This window comes from Photinus pyralis, unplaced genomic scaffold (assembly GCF_008802855.1).
Source record: "Photinus pyralis isolate 1611_PpyrPB1 unplaced genomic scaffold, Ppyr1.3 Ppyr1.4_LG1, whole genome shotgun sequence".
Lineage (NCBI taxonomy): Eukaryota > Metazoa > Arthropoda > Insecta > Coleoptera > Lampyridae > Photinus > Photinus pyralis.
In genome coordinates, this window is record NW_022170249.1 from 40,872,075 (window position 1) to 40,891,807 (window position 19,733).

The 19,733-nt window shown below is 35.0% G+C and overlaps 1 protein-coding gene across 3 annotated transcripts in view; it reads right to left on the minus strand.

Moving 5' to 3' along the window:
• Positions 1-19,363, minus strand: part of LOC116158636 (homeobox protein orthopedia-like) — a 65,180-nt gene extending 45,817 nt beyond the window's left edge. Inside the window, exons 1-2 of one of the 3 annotated variants that reach the window (XM_031471454.1) lie at positions 19,282-19,363; positions 9,805-10,082 (exon numbers count right to left, since the gene is read on the minus strand). In XM_031471454.1, the coding sequence (XP_031327314.1) occupies positions 9,805-10,082; positions 19,282-19,306 (303 nt within the window). In that variant the 5' untranslated portion in view covers positions 19,307-19,363. Of the gene's footprint in view, positions 1-9,804; positions 10,083-18,852; positions 19,075-19,118; positions 19,228-19,281 lie in introns of those variants that run through there. The other 2 variants (XM_031471455.1, XM_031471453.1) reach the window with 2 other exon arrangements.
• Positions 19,364-19,733: the final 370 nt, after the last annotated feature.

The following is a 19,733-nucleotide window of genomic DNA, read 5'->3' on the forward strand; positions in this document are numbered from 1 at the left end:
CTAACAATGAGAGAAATAATAGTTATTTATTACACAAGACGATAAAGGGATGTTTCCCTTTGTCGTAGTGTATAATACAAAGCTTTATTTTATACCAGAAGATTATTATAAAATAAATTCTGAATTTAATTTAGACCAAAAATAGCAAGCTTAAGTTCTTCCGGACCATCTCGGCTATGCCGAGGAATATATGTACCAAATTTGGTTCCAATCGGTTCAGATGTTTAGCCGGAAATGAGAGTACAGACGGACCGACAGACCGACATCATCGAGATGTTGTTTGATTCGGATTCCTGGTGCCGCAAAACGTGTATTTCCGTCAAAAAATTGGGGGTCATTTTTTACCCCAATGCAATACCTCCCTTACTGAAGTGTGGGTAAAAACCTTTCTGAAGAATGTATGTAAAACATGTTTTTCTTTGTATTTTTACGTTTATTGCAGTTTTAGCAGATGCTGCACATAGTCTCCGTGTTTGAACCAGGATTCGAACTCTTGGGCTGTAAATGTACAGAATTTTATAATACCATGAATTTAGGAAATAAGTGCATAACATGTGTATGGCACGGCCTCACAGAATGGGCTCAAGATTTAGCTACAAAAGGAATTCTTTAAAAATTCTCTCAAGAATCATAGAAGATATTCGGAAAAAAATAGCACATTTTGTATAGTTAAGAGAGAGATGATCGAAGGTCATACAATTGTGAAAAATTATCTGCTTCTTTTAAAGGATTTTGTTAGTGTGGTTAAAAGATTCGATCTGGGAAAACATTTCCAGTAGGATTTAAATGAATCGTGTAAAATAAGAATTACTGTTCAGTACAGGGTTCAGTATAAACGCAGACTCATAAACAAGTTCTTCAGAAATCATACTCAAGTGACCGTGTGAGTTTTTGCCAGTTTTTCTTGTCTGAGTTAAACTTATGTAACTTGAACTAAATGAACACCAAATCTAAATTTTCATCTGTACTTGTATTAATTCTGTTAAACCTGAATGTAAGTACTGTTTAACAAATTGCAACATAACTTCATTATACCTAGAAAGATTTAAGCAATTAACTCCAAACAGAGCAAGTGCTCCTGTTTTATGAAAATTTCTACACGAAAAGCCGTTCTATCCCTAATTTATATAGCTCGCAGGTAAACGATACAGTACCGCACCGGATATCCTAAAACTACAGCAATATATGCAAATCCGCATTTAATTTAAAATATTACAATTAACAAAATAAATAATCCCTTTATGATTCGGGTTTATTTAGGGCAAGTTTTAGGCAAGGGAGGATAGCGGTAGCAACATTGCCGATCATACATCAACCGCACCCCATTAGGGATTAATGATGCCAACACCACCGAAATTAACTCCCGACAGGCTTACGAAGGCAATAACGCTAACATATTAACCATTTGTTAGAATAGCAATATCGCGCCTTTACTTCATTACCTTTTGGCTCGTAAAGGGGAATTTATTTATATAATATTGTCGGAACCGCGGTCTCTTAATAAAAACGTCATTGTCGAATTTTGAAATGCCATTTAAGTGACTTTAAACGATGTAGACTTTTAACATTATTGCCTACTTATAGGTTATCGTTATGCCGTCAGTAAAAACGTACTTACTTTTACGGCGTACAAAGCTTTTACGCTCCTGTTTGATGGAAAATTTTAAAATTTTGATCCGTTAAGACCTTACTTGATTAAAACACATCAGAAAAAAGTGGATCACGATTCATCAAAAATAATCCAGTCAGTATTTTTGGTGGATAAGTTGTTTTTTCCATTATATTTGTTTGGAATGCTAAACCGAATCTGAAGTAGGTGAACAAAATGTTGTGACGCAACAAACATCCAATTTTTTCGACTTTATTGAACCTATGTTGATATCGCTAAAGACCTACCAATTACAAACTAAACTACATAAAATTTCCTAGCAATGTCGTTGGATGAATTCTGCATTTATAAAGAAGGGTGGGCGGATGACCACGGGGTCCCATTTGGACCCATTGTACTGCTATGTGACAATCGTCTCAACTTCAACCTTTTTCGAAAAAATACGTAGTGAAAATGTTTCTGCTGTAGAAACAAGTATTGTTCGTGATGCAACGTAAAGTCATCATTTTGATCATTGTAGGTCAATGGGACGAGGGTCATTTTACGTAGTTAGTAATGGGTTTTTCTTCCTTAATTATTTGAAGCATCTCGAAGTGTTGGGTCGAATTACGTGCTTTTTAGTCGGTATATAGGTATAGTTACATTTCTTAGCTCACCGTGAGATCAACTACCTCACCACGGAATCATTAGAGTTAGCTTAGTTTGGAAAAAAGATGGGATTGGTTAACGACCTTTAGAATCATCTAGGATTGGTACGAAAAAGAGACTAACCAAAAGAAATACTTTGACATAGCCATTTTGAAGATAATTCGTCATTGTGGACGCGAAAAATTAAGTAATTAATGAGGGGATCATTTAGAGTTGAAAAGATAGGCAGATAAATCACTCAGCAATCGATAAGAGATCGCAATATTTGAAGTAAAAGGGAAATTATATTACCACTCACAAGCGAAAGTAACCACTGAAATCGAGCTCATTGTAATCAAGAAAAAGTTCTCTTTGAAATAATATCCATTATCAGCAGAATTCATTAGCTCCAGTGAGTTTCCAAATGCATGTTTCTGGCAGAAGACATCTGATAAAGTAAATAGTATATGAATTTGCCAAATTCAAAGGTTTATTTTGTTACTGATTTTTATTTGGTAAAAAATTTGATATAAAAAATTGTTTGAGGGTTAATACGTATATGTATTGTTGCAAATTTGAAATACAGAATGAGATGATGGCCGTTTCAATTTAAATTAACGTAATGGTTTATAACGAAAAAAAAACATACATACTTATTTGTAAAACAAAGCATTGTACCAATGGTCGAAACTGTTAATGTTTTGAATAATTCTTAATATGCAGCTATATGGCCCTTTAGTATTTCTTTTTGTCGGCGGATGGAAAAGAGGACAATTTTGTAGTAATTTTCAGAGAAGCAAAGGGATAATTCTACAGTAAGCAAAACCACCAAAAAAAGGTATTTGATAAAGATACAGCTTTAGTTCAGAATTTCAAAACTGTATTAATCGAAGGAAACTTACAACCCTTTATTTTGTAATATCCTATTACATTATGGCACATTGGGGTGTAAAGGTTACCACTCTCCCTTCTAGGATAGGGAACCGTTTTGCTATATCTGGTAGAATGCAACAGTGTCTGGTCCTTTGGTCAAAAGGTACCCCCAGAGCACGATCATGCAAGGTTTATTATCGCTGTGAAGAAGATTATTCTGGGCCACCAGATCCGTGCTCAATACAACTATTTTTAGGGGAATTGTCCTAGAGGCCTGGAATCTTTCTTTGCCTATACCTTGTAAGTGTACCAAGCGGCCATCAAACTTTTTCTGTCTTAAGGAAGAAGAGGGGAAGCCTGCATAGATTATTAACGAGTTCCTAAAAAAGAGTTGATGACTTTCTGTCTGTCCGTCTGTGTCCATGGTAACTCGTGCAGGGTTTCGAATTTTCCAACTCTGTTTCCACTAATAAGTACATAAACAATGGGGAAGACACTAACTGATTAAATTTTGGTCAATTGGACTTTCTGTCCAGCCGTCTGTGGACATGATAACTCCGTCCGCCTGTTTACATGATAACTCGCGAACGGTTTCTTATAATTATATTTTGGCGTTTTTCTGGAATTTGTGAATTAGTTTTCAACAAAATGCGGTGTTTTGTGGTTGGATGTATTACAGTTAATTTCCCATTTTTACAGTGCAGTTAGTTATAGCTTACCTATAGCATTTTCAAAAGTGATCTTTAACGATTTCTGACATTACCTACTTTTATAATTTCTACTTACTTTTTCTCACAAGTGTTTATAATTAAGAAATTTTAGTACTTGCTGTAAAATTAAGAAACAAATCCCATAAGAATCCCGTTTTATATTCAAATTTTGAGCTCCGCGTGACGTCATGAGCGGCAATCTAGCATATATTGTTTTCTTTATATCATTTCTACGTATTCATTTTGTATTGTCTTTTGTTCTTTAATTGCTGTTAGCGTCAAGATTGCGGGAGTATAGATCAATTTACAGCTTTTTTATTAGAGATATAGGATTACGGTTCTTAAGTTCGTCATGAGATCCCGTACTAAGTGGAACTTGCTAAACATGCAGGTTATGAATTGAATAAAATGTTTAACAACCGTTTAGGATTTGTAGTAAAAAAAGACAATAAGCAATAATTAGACATCGCCAATTTTGAGAGATAATCCGCCAATATGAGGGTTCAAAATATTACTCAGAAATTAAGAGGGACATAGGTTTAAGAAATCTTCTAAGCTGTTCGCGATTTGCCATTTGTACGATTCTTTAGAAAAACATTCGCGTTTTGAATTTCGAGGTTCCTTTAGAGGGATTCACGTGTTTATCGTTGAGGTGGCTAGAATAGTGACCAACATTTTAACGACTTTTTAAAAAAAAGTTTAATCTTTTTGACCGGGAAACGTAATCTCGAAAACTTATGGAGGTTCTAGTCTTGTAAAGAAAGTCAGTTTTGGTTTGGTAGAAGTGCAAGAAATTTGAAAAAATAAGGCTGCAACCGTTCTCAACATTAAATCCAGCCGACATCTAAACGATATACGCAGTTTGTTCCCTTGTACAGGGTGAGTCAACGATTGCGCGGAGTAACTTAATACCTTGAAGATAAGATTGTTCGATAGAACGCTTTTGTATGATGATATGGTTGAATATTCTCCACATTTTAAAAATATTTGGAATTATACAGGATGTTCTCACAAAGTAGGGCGCCCAAATGGTACATTTTTTAAATAGAACCTCCTGTATTAGAATGCATTTTTTAATTCTACGTGTAATTGTACGACTTTATTATATGGTTAATATCCGAAAAGCTAGTAGTTTTATAGATAATTCGATTTTTAAGAAAAATTGGGCATTTGCAAGCGTCAGTATATATTGGCAAAATTATTACTTAAATTTTGATTCCAGCTTTTTTTTTTATTATTGCCTTATATCTTTTATCCTGGGTTAAGTAAAAGCCAAATAAATACATCCCCTATGAAACATTAAAAATATAGCTTACAGGGTGTTTTTTTCTAGATCCAAAGTAACAAAACTTCATATTAAAAAATCTCACTTTTTTAAATGGAATACCCTGTATATTTTTCTGTCATCATTTAGCTCCTCCAAAAACCTTCAACTTTTGATAATAATATCCTATACCTACCTCTGATAGTTTTCGAAATATCTTGGTTTTCCTGGGTTTTATATTCTAATCTTAAATAAGTTATATGTAATTTACATAAAAGTGAGGTGGCCATGCAAAAAAAAGGCAATATTTATCTCGTACCTCTCGTACCTGATGATAGCGCTCAAACAAAACATTCACCCTGGTTTATTAAGCGGCAAAGCGATGCAAGCTTTATTGGGAAATCGATGGTGTCCGTCTGTCCGTGAACACGATAACTGTCAAACGCTTGGACCGTTTCGGTTCAATCTTTCCACATGTAACAAGCCTATTGAAAATGGGTCAAATGTAAACCCCGTAGGGTCATAGTGAGGTGCTCTGCCGGTTTTTATATAAGCTTTAAGGGTTTATTTGTTGTTTATTTGGTCTTCATCATAGAGAGACCAAAATATGTTATCGTCCAAAAAAGAATGCAGCTATACACTTTTAAAAATTAGTCGGTGCTGCACCAAGTGTCGACTTCAAAGTAAAAATGTACTGTAGCTACTAATTGAAATTAAACTATTTAATAAAAGAAAATGATTTGATTTTTATTAAAAGAAAAGCAGGTGAATTTTCAGATTGGTAAGTTACGGTGTTACGGAAAACCGTTTATTTAGTTTTTAATTAAAATTTACTTTTTCTATTTACTTCTGAACATGTATTTGTGTAATAGCCATCAGATAAGTAGATGATCTAGCCGGAGCAATTTATCATACTTAATTGCAACCTATAGGTACGTTTTATAAATAAAGTATTTGATTTCGGAATTATTATAAATTGAACTTTGCTAAGAGCGTGGGAAACGAGGTGCTATGGTAACGAGTAAATAAGGTTAACAAGGAAAGGAAAAGAAAAATATTGGAGATGGCTATTCATTACTTCTATTTCTAGAAAAAGCGTTAGCTGGAAAAATATACTATATAATGCAATTGTACTGTACACTTTCAGGGTGCATTATCTTACAGTTAGTTGAATGCAACGAGTAGTTTCGATTTTCTTTATCATTAGGGGTATAAAGTAATCGTGGCGCTACATGGATACTTTGTAAAAACACGTTTTCGCAATTAACTTGTTTCATTGGAATAATCTTGAAGTACAGGCATTATTGTCGTAACTTATTCAATATCAAGTACGTTTAGGCGCATGCTCTGCGTTTCGACGGAGCGTTGCGACGAGTACAGATTTTATCATCATTTGCTTTCGCTATTTGGCTAATATTCTAAAGAGTGCAATTTTAGAATTCTGACAGAAACTCAGATTATTATTGAAGCACACTAAGAAAAAGGATTATGGTCTCAGCTTCAAATTTGAAATCATAACCCTCATTAGCCAGGATTTGTTATGTTAAATTGTGTAACTTCTAGATGCAAATATTTAGGTCGTATCCATACTAAAATTCAATTCATATTAATTACCCGAGGACGAGTTGGAATAAGTTGAGAATCCTAAGGGGTTTGAGGATTAGATTTGGGGAAGGTATAAGCGGGAGAAGCGAGAATGAGGGTTTTGTACGAAAATGGTATATAAATGAAGCTTTTCTCAGAGAGTTTACTTTAACAGAAAATTATCGAAACAGCACTATTTTACGCGTATTGGGGGATACAACTTATTCAATAAGACTCTGATATTTGTTGGTCTAGTATTTTGAGGTTTCAAGTTTGCTCGATGCACAAGCAAGCTAGAAGAAAATTTAGATTTCTAATTAAATGGTAATTTTTTAACCCATGATAATATTATTTATGCGCACTTATTCCACACGTGACGCATATTGGAAAATTGTTTCTAAGACTTTATATTACTATAGTTAGGCACTATTCCAAAATGGAAACTCAGATGGAGCGATAGTTTTCATGAGAATTGAGTAATTTCCGCCTAGTGACTTGTATGGTTCAACTTTTAATGGAAGTAAAAAGTTGAAAATGGTTTACTAACAATTTCTTTGGCATCGACAAAGCTACTCTCTAACTAAAAGAGATGGGGGCTAAAAATGTTCAGCTATAACTGCAATGTAGAGGTTGGCCACTATTCGCAAAGCACACAGCATTTACTTTTTCTAATATTGGAAGAAAACGGTTCAGATAAAAGGGTGGAACCAAAATGGACACATAGGTAACCCCGTATCCATCATGCCTAAATGACGTACCTATGGCGTATCACTTGTGATACAGCATTGGAAAGCTTTTAAAAATTGCTGTTCAGAAACAATAGTTATTTACATATCGGTCAGGAAAATGGCACTTTACTGGCGAAGAGATATTGAGGCACGAGGTCCCTTTCGGGGCGAGTGCGTTAATTTCCGAGTCAAGTAATGTCATTTTACTGACAAGTTTTGTATTAAATTTTACCCGAAATCGTACGATCATTTTAATACATACTTTCAATTTTCATTTAAAACTTTTGATTAATGTCAACCTGCCAGTGATGACAGGACTCATTATAGACATTTAGGAAAGCGACAGGTGCGGCCGGTAAAGCGACAAGCGGCAGGAAAAGTAGTCTGGTCTGCCTCTGTCATGAAAGCAAAAATTTCCTGACATTAAGTAGTCATGAAAATGAAGCTTTCATGACGATTTTGTGTAAAAGATACATTGGCACATTTGGACCACAATGATACCATTATTGTATACGTAGCAGGTGCCCGAATAACTTTTATCTAATAAAACCCTCAAACTAAGAAATCCAGTGGTGTAGAATTTGGAGATCTTTATCCGATCCACTGTTCCGAAAATGTCTCATCTAAAAGTTCGCAAACAGCCAGCAGTATTTTATCTTATTTGATATCGATAAAATTGTCATACCTATATAATACCATGAATAGTCAAAGTATTGTCGAATATTTTTGAGGTGCTGTCGCGAATGCTAGTTACTCATATTATTACCAGCACTCGTGGTATTAAAAAGCGTAACTAGCATGAGTGGAGCAGCACCTCAAAAATAATCTACAAATACTTCGACTACGAATGGTATTTGAAGAACTATTCAATGAATCAAAAGAAAAATTAAGCGTAATTACCCACGCGAATGTATATTTATACGTAATAATATCGAAGCTCATGACATTTCCATCAAGATAATAAACGTCAAAATAAATTACGGAAGTTGCTTTTCATTTTGCTAATGATTCTATTCGATCTTTTTTGCTCCAAGATAATTCGTTATGAGTGATCAAACTAAAAGATGTAGTGATAAGTCGGTTGTCGAAATTGATTAACAAATTAAGAAGAATGTTCTGGTTAATACGAAAAAATTTCGCGACATTTCAGTGGTGGAAGTTTGACAAATGTCATTGAATAATCGCATTGAATTGTCGCTGAAATACCACACGTGAAATTATGACTATAATTCGTTCCAATTGGCTCACCAATTCAATGTTCAATTCATTTTTCTATGAACCTATCACCTAAAATGCTTATTCAAGCGTTACATTTTTAAAGTATTCCCGGGGGCGCAAAGAGCAGAGAGACCAACGGAGCAGGATAGTCAGCGATTGTCAACACTGAGATATGGAATGAAGGAAGAAATACTAAAAAATCAAGAAGATTCGAGATGCTGAAGCGGAACTGTGGGAAAGGCTGGATAGCGATATTTGGGGGCAAGGATACATCACAAGCAATTCAACGTAGAAAGCCGATAGTCGGATGGACTAACGAATCCTTTGCGGATACGACAAGGAGGCTGTTTCCGAATCGTAAGGAATTAATGAGCGTGGGGAACCAAGGACATGGAGTAACATTCGAGGAAGTGCCAAGGGAAGAAGTGATGAGCGCAGTATCGGGTTGTCGGTGAACAAAGCACCACGATCAGACTTGGTACCAACAGACGCTAGCAGAAACAAAACCCGAGATATGGACGAAGATTATAAATGACTGTCTGATCCAGCCAAATGGTAGGCATGTCGACTTGTTCTTACACCAAAGAACAAAACGGCATTTAGGTCAATATGTCTATTGGACTTGGCGGGAAAATTCATGCAAGGTGTGCAAACGGCTATAATAGTAGTGATTGAACAAAAAAATCTCACACCAACAGTCCAGGAAAAAAATACAAAATGCGCTACGGAGAATGGGGACGCCACGATACTTCAAACGAGTAATCAGTAGCTATCTGCGAGACAGAGTGGTGATATGATTTCATTTCTAATGCGGATCGGTACTTGGGCCGATCTTGTGGGATATTATGCATGACGGTGTTTTAAGAGTATTCCAAACCACTCGGAGTGAAAATAATTGGATTTGCCAACGACCTAACAACCGTTGTGACCGATAATCACCTAGAAGGAGCAGTCTAAAAGCTACAGGGAAGTGGATGAGATGAGTGAATGCTGAAGCTGGTATCAGAAAAAACAAACTGGCGCTACTCACCGGAAAAAAGACATTAACTCTAAAAAAAAGTTTTAAAAGTGTCACTCAGTATTTTACAATAACAATATTATAAGTTCGACGGAATAATATAATATGCACCTTTACGGAAAAGTGCATATTGAAGACGCTTTATATGTTAAACAAATAAGTTATACACTTACCTGTACTCTAGATTCGGTTAGTCCTATGCGCATTGCAATTTCCTCCCTCATAAATATGTCAGGATAGTGCGTTTTTGAGAAACATCTTTCCAATTCATTAAGTTGTGCTGGCGTAAATCTCGTGCGATGCCTTTTCTGTTTTGTGGGCTTATCACCGTCATTCGAACTTGAACTTCCTAGTGGTGGTAATCCATCGCAAAGTCCACTCAGTCGCGGTTGTTCAAGAACCTTTAATTCTTGGTGGCGTTTTAATTCTTCCCCGCACATTTCTTTGACGCCTGAAACAATAGTGTGGGGTTCAGTGGGAATTCTAAAGTTTGTAGTGCATATGTTATTCGAGTATTAGGTTTTGTAAATAATCTCAAGAAATTCATGAAATTATCAAGGTCTGGCCTGGCTTTGTGTACAAAAATTGTTTTTTTACGAATAATCATCAAATCTTCGTAGTAATGGTCCTGAAATTATGGTCACTCAATATCCTCGCATTCTTTTTTCTTGGTTTTCTCACCAAATTTGTTTTCGATTATTTTATACATTCGCGATTGCATTGGCATTTGAATTCCACAATCCCACACAGGACGATTACTGATCGATATTTTGAAAAAAAGTGTACCCACTCAGAATTTCCAAGTTACCTTAAATACGAGGGGTGAGGTATAATCTACTTATCCATGAAGATATTGACCAAACGCAATAATTTTTAACCTTCAACAGTTTCAGTATTTGTAAGTGTAAAGTGTCCTAAGTAAGTCACGTAGTTTCAAAATGAAAAATCGGTGACGTAAAACATGAACACAGAATCATTATAAAACTAAAGACTACAGGCGCAAAAATTATCCACGAATTACCATATATGCTCCACAATAATATCTAAGAGCTGAAAAACCTAAAAGCGTGTTCTTATAGTCACAAATAATAAGTAGGGAGCTTCTGATTCGGGCAGGTAAGTGTCGTATTTATCTATACTCTGTACCATATTTACTTAAACAGGAGCCAGTCTGATATTTTTTAAAGCACATATCATTACTTGAACGGCTGGTTGTTCCATTAGCGTATGGTCGCGTTACAATTAGCACCACCGGCTTTGTTTACATTGCCATAGAAAACTAACTGACGATGTTTGCTAGTCCGTTATTTACGAAAACCAGGACCGCATCTACATGGTTACTTTCTGTGTTTACAACGCCATGATTGGGTGCCCTAAAACGATTTGTTATTTGTATTTCAATGATGATTCAGTGACGTAATTCGATTTGGTATATTCTATGTTGTAGTACTACCACACTCGTACTATTTACATTAGGCTCAATTCCTTATAGATCATTTGCACCGTGTCACAATTACATTTGGTAATATTGATGCATCATACTCCTACTGAAGGTGCTTGGAAAGGTTTTGCAAGCCCAATTATTTGGCAACATTCTGAACTAAACCCACACCATATGGCAGCATCGGCGGTATTTTTTCTTCCAAATAATCAGCCCAGTATATTTTCAAGAGAAATATGGTTTGAAACAATTTCTATGGGGCCGACACTCAATTTAGGACCACCCAACATGAGTGTCTGAAAATACAAGATTTAAGGATATAGACGAAGATGTGTGTATAAAAGTGTCTGCTCAATAGATTGATTCCTCGGGAATCAATGCAGTGGATCCATAAGCGCTCCCCGTCCCCAAAAAATGCAAAAACCTTCGTCTGGAAAATTGATAGCGACCATTGTGAGGTATTTTAGATTATTCAATACCTATGTACGTGGCACCAAATACTTAGTTCGGACCAAACCCCATTAAAACATAATTTATTAAAAAAAAATTAGTTACCGGGCGAAACCGGGTTTTTCAGGCAGGAAAAATGATTAGAAATTGGGAAAAAATAGTTAAAACAGTTGAATTTTTCCGCGGGTGAAATCCCGGGGGTTGAAAGGGGTGGAAAGTGGTGTTTTGCAAATTGTGGCACAATTATTAATTTTAAACGAAAATGTTCAATGTAAACGTTACAGAGATTAAAAAAATGAGCAACTGAGCAATTTTCACATAACCTCCAATTTTCCTAGAAAAACCGGAAAAATTATTTTTTCGTTTCTTATTTTTATTTCTGAGAAAAAAAGTCGTAGAGGTTTGAAATTTGGAGGAAACAGCTTGTTTTATGATAAAAAGAGAGATAATTTTTTGAGCCCGTAAAGTTGAACCGTTTCCAAGAAACGATTTCTGAAAAAAACCACTACTTTTTCAAAGGGACGAAAAATCTATTTTTTTTCATCGTACAGAGGTGCGCGGAGTAACAACATTGTCTTAAGGACTTACATTTTAATAATCAAAAATAAAAAATATTATTCCAATAGAAAAATTTTAAGAAAAGCTGCAAACACTGGGGGAACAGTTTTAAGATATTTAAGATATACCTACACTGTTTTGAAATCTGCCTTCTCTCTCCTCTTTAATGTTGTTAAATATTTTCTTTTGTTTCCTAGTGCCCAACTGCCTTAATTAAAGCATCTTTATTTCTTTTTTCTGCATTTTTACCGCAATAAAAGCAATTCGAAGTAAAATCGAATTCTTTTTTGCTTCCTGAACAATTTGTTTTTGTTCACTAACTCTTCTTCCTGCCTGTTTTACAGCTAATGCGATTACGATGGGCCTGTTGATCGTTAAATTACCGGAATTACGATAAAGTCCTCACGAAGTTTATTCCTGGTTTTACATCTCAAATCATTTGATTTGACCGATAAAACAGATCGCAGATTTTGCAAGTTTATCAACAGGCCCAACGCAATTACATCAGCTATAAAACAGGCAGGAAGAAGAGTCAATGAACAAAAACAAATTGTTCAGGAAACAGGAAGCACGATAATTCGATTTTATTTCGAATTACTTTTATTACGGTAAAAAAAATAATAAAAAAAGAAATAATAAAGATGTTTTAACCAAAACAGTTGAGCATAAGATAACAAAAGAGAATATTTAAGCAAAGACAGATTTCGAAAAAATCTGTATTAACATCCAACAAGTTGATTTCTCATGTCAAAAACCGTGTAGGTATATCTTAAAACTGTTTTTCCAGCGATTTTCTCGAATTTTTGCTATATAAATAATATTTTTTTATTTTTGTTTATTTAAAATATAAGTCTTCCCAAAAATTTTGCTACCCCGCGCACCTCTGTACGATGAAAAAAAAATAGATATTTCCTCCCTTTGAAAAAGAGGTGGTTTTTTCAGAAATCGTGAGTACTCGGAAAAAGTTCAACTTTACGGGTCCAAAAAAATTGTCTCCTTTTTTATGACAAAAGAAGCTATGTTTACTCCAAATTTCAAATCCATACGACATTTTTTCGCAAAAATATGAATAAAAATCGAAAAAAAAGGTTTTTTATTATACTTCATTGAAATCACCTTATTTACACCTGTATTAGAAATAATGGTATCTGGCCTTTTCCAGGCTAGCGCACGGAAAAACTTTTCCCGATCCCTTTGATTCTTTCCGTGCGCTGAATATAAATACCCAAAATATTACTTTAAAATACAAATTTACAGGGAAGTAAACTAATTTTCAAAAAATCTATATGCGTTGTAATGTTTCATATGTAAGTATTTTGCGTTTTAATTCGTAGATGTTTGAATATTTAGATAAACTTCTTTGAGAATTTGTGACATTTTTTGACGTTTCGTCAACCTTCTCTGAAATAAACTAATTAAACAAATCGCCTTTGAAATGATTTGAGAGTAACCATGAAAACGCATTTTCTATAACTGTCACAAAATAAAAATGTTAGCGAGTTTGTTGTTTTTTGTTATCGATTTAAAAGAAGTATAATAAAAAATATCGTTCATTACACGTCCAGAAATGCTTTTTCCGTGCTTGCATGACTTCCCGTGTTCGGCTACGCCTCACACGGGAATTTGTCACGCGCGCACGGAAAAAGCCTGCTTTCCGGACTCCTAATGAAATATACTATTTCCGGTTTTTTGGAGATTATGTGTAAATAGTGCAAATACAAAAGTGTTCATTTTTTTATTCTCTATAACTTTTATATTGAACATTTTCGCCTAAAATTAATAGTTTTGCCCCAAATTGCAAAATAGCAGTTTCTACCCCTTTCATGGTTTTCGGGAGTTCTTAGAAGCATTATCATTTCTAAGTGTAATATGCCACGGAAAGATTATCATCCTTGGCGATTTTAATCTTCCAAGTATCTCCAATGTCGTATTGGATAACAAATGTAACTATGTATTTAATTCCTGGAGCATCTTAATTGAGTACCATTAAATAACATTGTTAATGTAAATACTAGGACACTAGATTTAGTTATTAGTAATCTTGATTTTGAGGTGTTTAAAGTGATTATACGCACTCTTTCCAAGGTGGATGAGCATCTACCACCTCTAGAATTCAATAGATAGGTATATGATTTAATACTGACAACTCTGACAGATTTCAAATAAATTGTAAAGAAAAAGTGCACAACTTCAGAAAAGCCATTTCCACTGTACAATGACGTAGGTATTGAATATTGATTGGAGTGTTGATGAAACTACCGATATAAATGTATAGGATGTAGGTAATATTTTCTATACAGTGCTTACTTTTGTTTTCCAGAGAGAGAGAAGTGTTCCAATACTAATACAATCCCACAAAAAGACGAAAATTTCCAATTTCGCTTACAAATATATATATATTGATAACTATGATTAATGTTAAACAAAAGGTACATAAAAAATACAAAGAAATAAAGATCCAAAGTTACTAGACGATGAATTTTCTCGACATCGTTCTTCAACTAAAATCGAGGCAATGTTGCGGAAAAATCCATTTGGATGACATACATTCGCTTAAGAAACGGTACCACGTATCTCTGCTACTTTGCAATGTAACAGCGTTACCCAGCAAACACATTTACGTTTAACAATATTCACTACCAGAATATAGCAATATCCGCCGAATATGGGCATTATATATACGTAGGGTTTTAGTCTATAACAAACGCTTTTTATACGGAACTGTGTTACTAGGTAGCACACTCCATGACACTCCTAAATCCATAATTGAAGCATTCGCTAATTGCTTTTCTAGTGTCTATAGCAGTCAACTCCCACAAGCGACGAAAGTGGTATCTGCTACACTCATTATTCAAGAGTTGGCCCAAGTTTAAATTTTGAATGTAAGAATAATACATAGGTATAACAGGTACAAGAACTACATGGAAATCGTTTAATCCATTTTTACTAACGATAAGATGTTCCATTAATGTTTAACACACCAGTTTTCGTTTGCATATTTCCAGTATTTTCATTTTTTTGCCACAATCGTTACATCTGTTACCATACATGGTACAAGCTTCATTGCAGCTTTCCTGTTTACACCTAGTCGCTAATTTTTGGAACTGTTTGTCTCTTTGCTGTTCTTGACTACCTTTTCTTTACTAGAGTTAGTACAGCAGCGGATTGTTATTTGTTTTACTTTTTTTTTCAGGTATCGTTGGAATAGGGGCCAAGTCGTCTAAAAACTTAGATGGAGTGGGTTTCCCTAAACTTTTGTTAATTGGTTGTAATTCCAAGGTAACTTGATCATTGGAATCAATAATAATGTAGTTTTCCTGATTTTCTTAAAATTAGCTTTTAAGGGTGTAAGGAAAGACCTATCAAGAGGTTGAAGGGCTTGGCTCGTGGGGCTTGGCAAGCATACAATGATGATATCATTTTGTTTAACATTTCTGGAGATGCGAGGTATGTCCATCTGAAATTAACACTATCTTGCTCTCACCTTTTCCAGAGAGAAAGTATTCCATTAGCCATTTCATAAACAATTCCGGTGTAATGTATGGACTTTTTTCGTTCATGTAGGTAAATATCCAATCTCGCGGGCAAGCTCTCTAAATGACTTGGATTTCTTCCAGTTCCCTTTAAAAATAGAACAAGAGGCATAAACACATCTTCAGAATTATTGCAAACAATTCCTGTAACATGCTTTCCTTTTTCCCACTGAAGTAAGTAACCTACCTATACATGCACATCTTTGCTGCCTTTAGGGCCGGTCTACAACTACAGCTATTCGCAGAATAAGATATTCTTGGAATAAGTCCCATAGCAACAACTATCCCATTGGTTGCCCCAACAGTAACCAACGCAACTGACAAAGTTTATTCTAGGTATAGCATATTCTCGGTATATACCTGCATTGTAGAATCGGTCCAGTCACATTCATTTTTCCCCGGTTTATTGTTCAACTGAATCCCACTTTCCTCCACATTAAAGATTTTATTTCCACTATTTATTAGATTGTTACAGTAGGGTTTTTTCTTAATGATCAAAAAACTCATTTACTTCGGAGTGACACATGCCCTTTGAACGGGCTAGAGATAAATCCTTATTTCTTTCTAAAAATGAATACAGCAAATAATGTCCTGCTGTTCCCTTTTCCTCTCCTTTTAAAGTTTCCATCCAGAAAAAAGACGTAGGTAATTAATGTAAAAAAATGTAGGTAACTAGCCAAATTGCATGCATGCGTTTGGATCATTCTTAAAAAGAATAAATATGGAAGTTATAAAATAAATTGATTGCTTGTACATGGATACCTATTGCTAGTGTATATTTTTGAAATCAGGATTTTTTCTCTGTTTGATAACCTATAAAACTTAACAATGAAAGACCAATGAAATATCAAAGAAAGTCCAAAATTCAAAAACGTCAATGATGTTATTTTTCGCCATAAACATAAGAGAGGGTGTAAACTTTGTTTTTTGATTTTATTTAGACAATAGACATAACTCGAGGATCATTGGTGTCAATTTAGCTAACTCTCCATATATGTTAATAAGCAAGATCTCTGTACACGAAATTTGATACAACCTGTATATCTACTATTTACATACCAGATCTCCATAATAACAGATTGAATCTAATCATTAACTTATAATTTTTTAACAGAAAGAACGAATAAAATGTTTATAGTAGGTACCACTTTATCCACACTGTTACTGACAAAACGAATAAAGTGAATATAAAGTCACTATTCCCATTACCTTTGAAATTTGGTTTCTATGGTTTGTTAGCAAAACATTAGACGATTCTTGCAAATTTTCCCAGAGAGAAAAATTCGTCCAATTTAGAACGTGTGCCGATTTGATTTGACACAGACTGTACCTACGTCGTAAATGTGCATCCAATTTTAATGCCAAAATAGAATTGGAAGTTGGAGAAGCGCACCTCGCGAAAACGCATGGTGTATAGGTATAGGCACAGGATTAAAATAGAGGTTTAGGGAATGGTCTTTTTAAAGATTAAATGGATTTTAAAAAAATGCAATAGTATTTACACAATGTTCGAAATTGCTGTGTTTTATGTAGCGTCACTATCTATAAGTGTACGTAGATTAGGTATTTGAAATTCTCATTTTCACTTCGAATAGTTTTAAACTGAATCTCTTACTGAGCTAAAGAAATTATGAATTCATATCCTTGGACAAATTGTAATTCAAATTTAGTTAAAGCTCATATTAAAATACTAACCTGTAGTTAAAGTTAATGAAGTTAACGTAATTTCATTTCATTATACCTACTTAATTTACTGTTTAACTTTCATTAAAATTTAAAAATGTTGCTGAACGTATACGCGGAATTATCTTTGCAAGACTAGCATTGCATTATTCGCGATTCAGTATGCATTGACTCAATTTTTCACATACGAGTAAATAAAATAAATAAATAAAATAGTTGAATGTATGTGAGCTACCTGGTTAATTTCCCAGGAAGATAGAAATGTTTAATAAAAATGTAGTACCTAATCTATATTTTACGCATGGTAATTCAGGATGAGCTTCCGTGTCCGACGACTTAGAATTATTCTCGAAGCAAGATCACTGTATTATTAATTGATGTACTGATGATATGCACATTCAAGAACGGTGATTGTAATTGGATTTTGTACAGGTGACATTTTTGAGTTCACGTTGGGCGATTTTGATTATATTTTAACTAAACGAAAACGATGGATGCAGATGAAGCATATATGCTTGGTTTATGGAACTTCACAGTAACAGTATAGATGCAAACCGTAATTTACCCCTAAAAGGAAATAATAACACTGCAAAAACGAAATTTAATCGAACCAGTTGTACCTATTTCAAACACGCATCCGAAATGGTGATTTACGACATTTTCCCGTGGTCATGATATTTTTTGTAGCAAAAAAAAACAACTCAAAAATGCTTTATTAGAAAATAGAATTACCTACACCGCGATTTCTCGGCTCCCCCATGAGATATTTTTGTGATTCTAGACTAGTTTTTGGCCCACTCCACTATGGATGAAAGTTTGGTTCTCCTTTTTTTTTTTGTTCGGGAAATGGTATGATAGGTATAAACGTTTCTGCAAATTTTGGGGAATATAAGATATAAAATTACTACAATAACCATCATCATCAGTACACTAATTAAATTCTACACAGTTATTATCTTTTAAAAACTGCTTCAAAATATATTGAACGATGTGCGCCATAAAAAAGAGAAATTTACACTATATAGGCATACTGTAGCGAGCTATTGCAAAAAAAGTTCAGTTAAATTCTTTTCGCATTTTGTAGTTTACCGAATTATTGAAATCCCACCCCTTGCAGTGTTCAACTTCTATTGAGCACCGCGATAACGCCACGCGGACCGAAACGGCTTTTTTATAAAGGAAGGAAACATTTACGAAACTTTCTTTCAGATTCCTCATTTAAGGAGTAGGTAATATACTGATGTGATAAAGTATTTTAGGATGGTATACTTAAATCCGTATATTATTTCATATAGTTCTTTTCTCCAGCTTTAAAACCTTCAGTTCAGAGTTCTGGGTGAAAACTGTTTGTGTAGGAGGACGGCGTCTCCGACTAGGGACGTCGCGTCGCGACGCGTAGGTGCATAATTTGCTATAAACCAACCGCCCTTATCGAAATAGAATTTAATACATCAAATGTTGGCCATTAAGCTCATTTTAGGGATTTTTTATAAATTAGCAGTTTAAAAACCAAAACGAAAAATGCATTAAGTATAGGCTATTATATAATTACCTACCACCAAATAGATTTCGGGTGAAGTCCATTGGTTTGCTATTCCCGAAAAACGCTTCCTATTGCAGTGCATATTTGTCGCTGTAACGTTATACAATCGAGTTCCGTAGATTAGAACTAAATCCCGAACTCTGAGTTTTTGATTAAGGATTTTAGAATTAGCACACGTTAACTGAAGGCACAGGTGAGGGCGAACCTTAACACCTTATATGGTCGAGGTGTTCGGTTCGCGTTGTGAAGCATCAACTAAAGATACAGAAGAGTACATACCCTTCGTGGATGCGTGTCCCTAATTGCATGGCCTACCGGAGCGTCCCGGTGATATTGGCTTAATGAGGGCGAGGCTGCTTCAATTTAGCCCATTTAACTAGCCTATCGTTCTACGCTGCATCACTAAAGACTTTAGCGCCAATTAAAGCCCCCACTAACTTACCGACAGAGCCCAAATTGTTGAGCATGCTGATGCCACAAACGGTCTCCAGACTGACGCACTTCACTGTTTATTTAATGAGTACTGATTTGATACTGATTGTGAATATGTTGTCTATGCCCTGGACGGCGCTTGTGGGTAGGGAGCCAATTGTGTAACCCCCTCGGAGGGCGGAGCTATCAGGTGCGGGCGAGGCGGAACATCAAAGGAAACTTCCATTGCTCTACCCTCTCCCTCCGCATTATACGGCATTATTCGACCCCCGTTCAGGCTTCATTGCTCATCCCTGCTTTCCGACTCATCCCTATTTCCCGCTTACTGGTGTTTCCGAACTTCTTCAACAAAGACATTCTTTCGTATCTCTTGATGGGCTGGATATTGAAAGTTAAAAATTTAATATAACTTTAGACTATACGAATTATTTTCCTCCGCATTCCCTGCTTTCATTAAGCAAA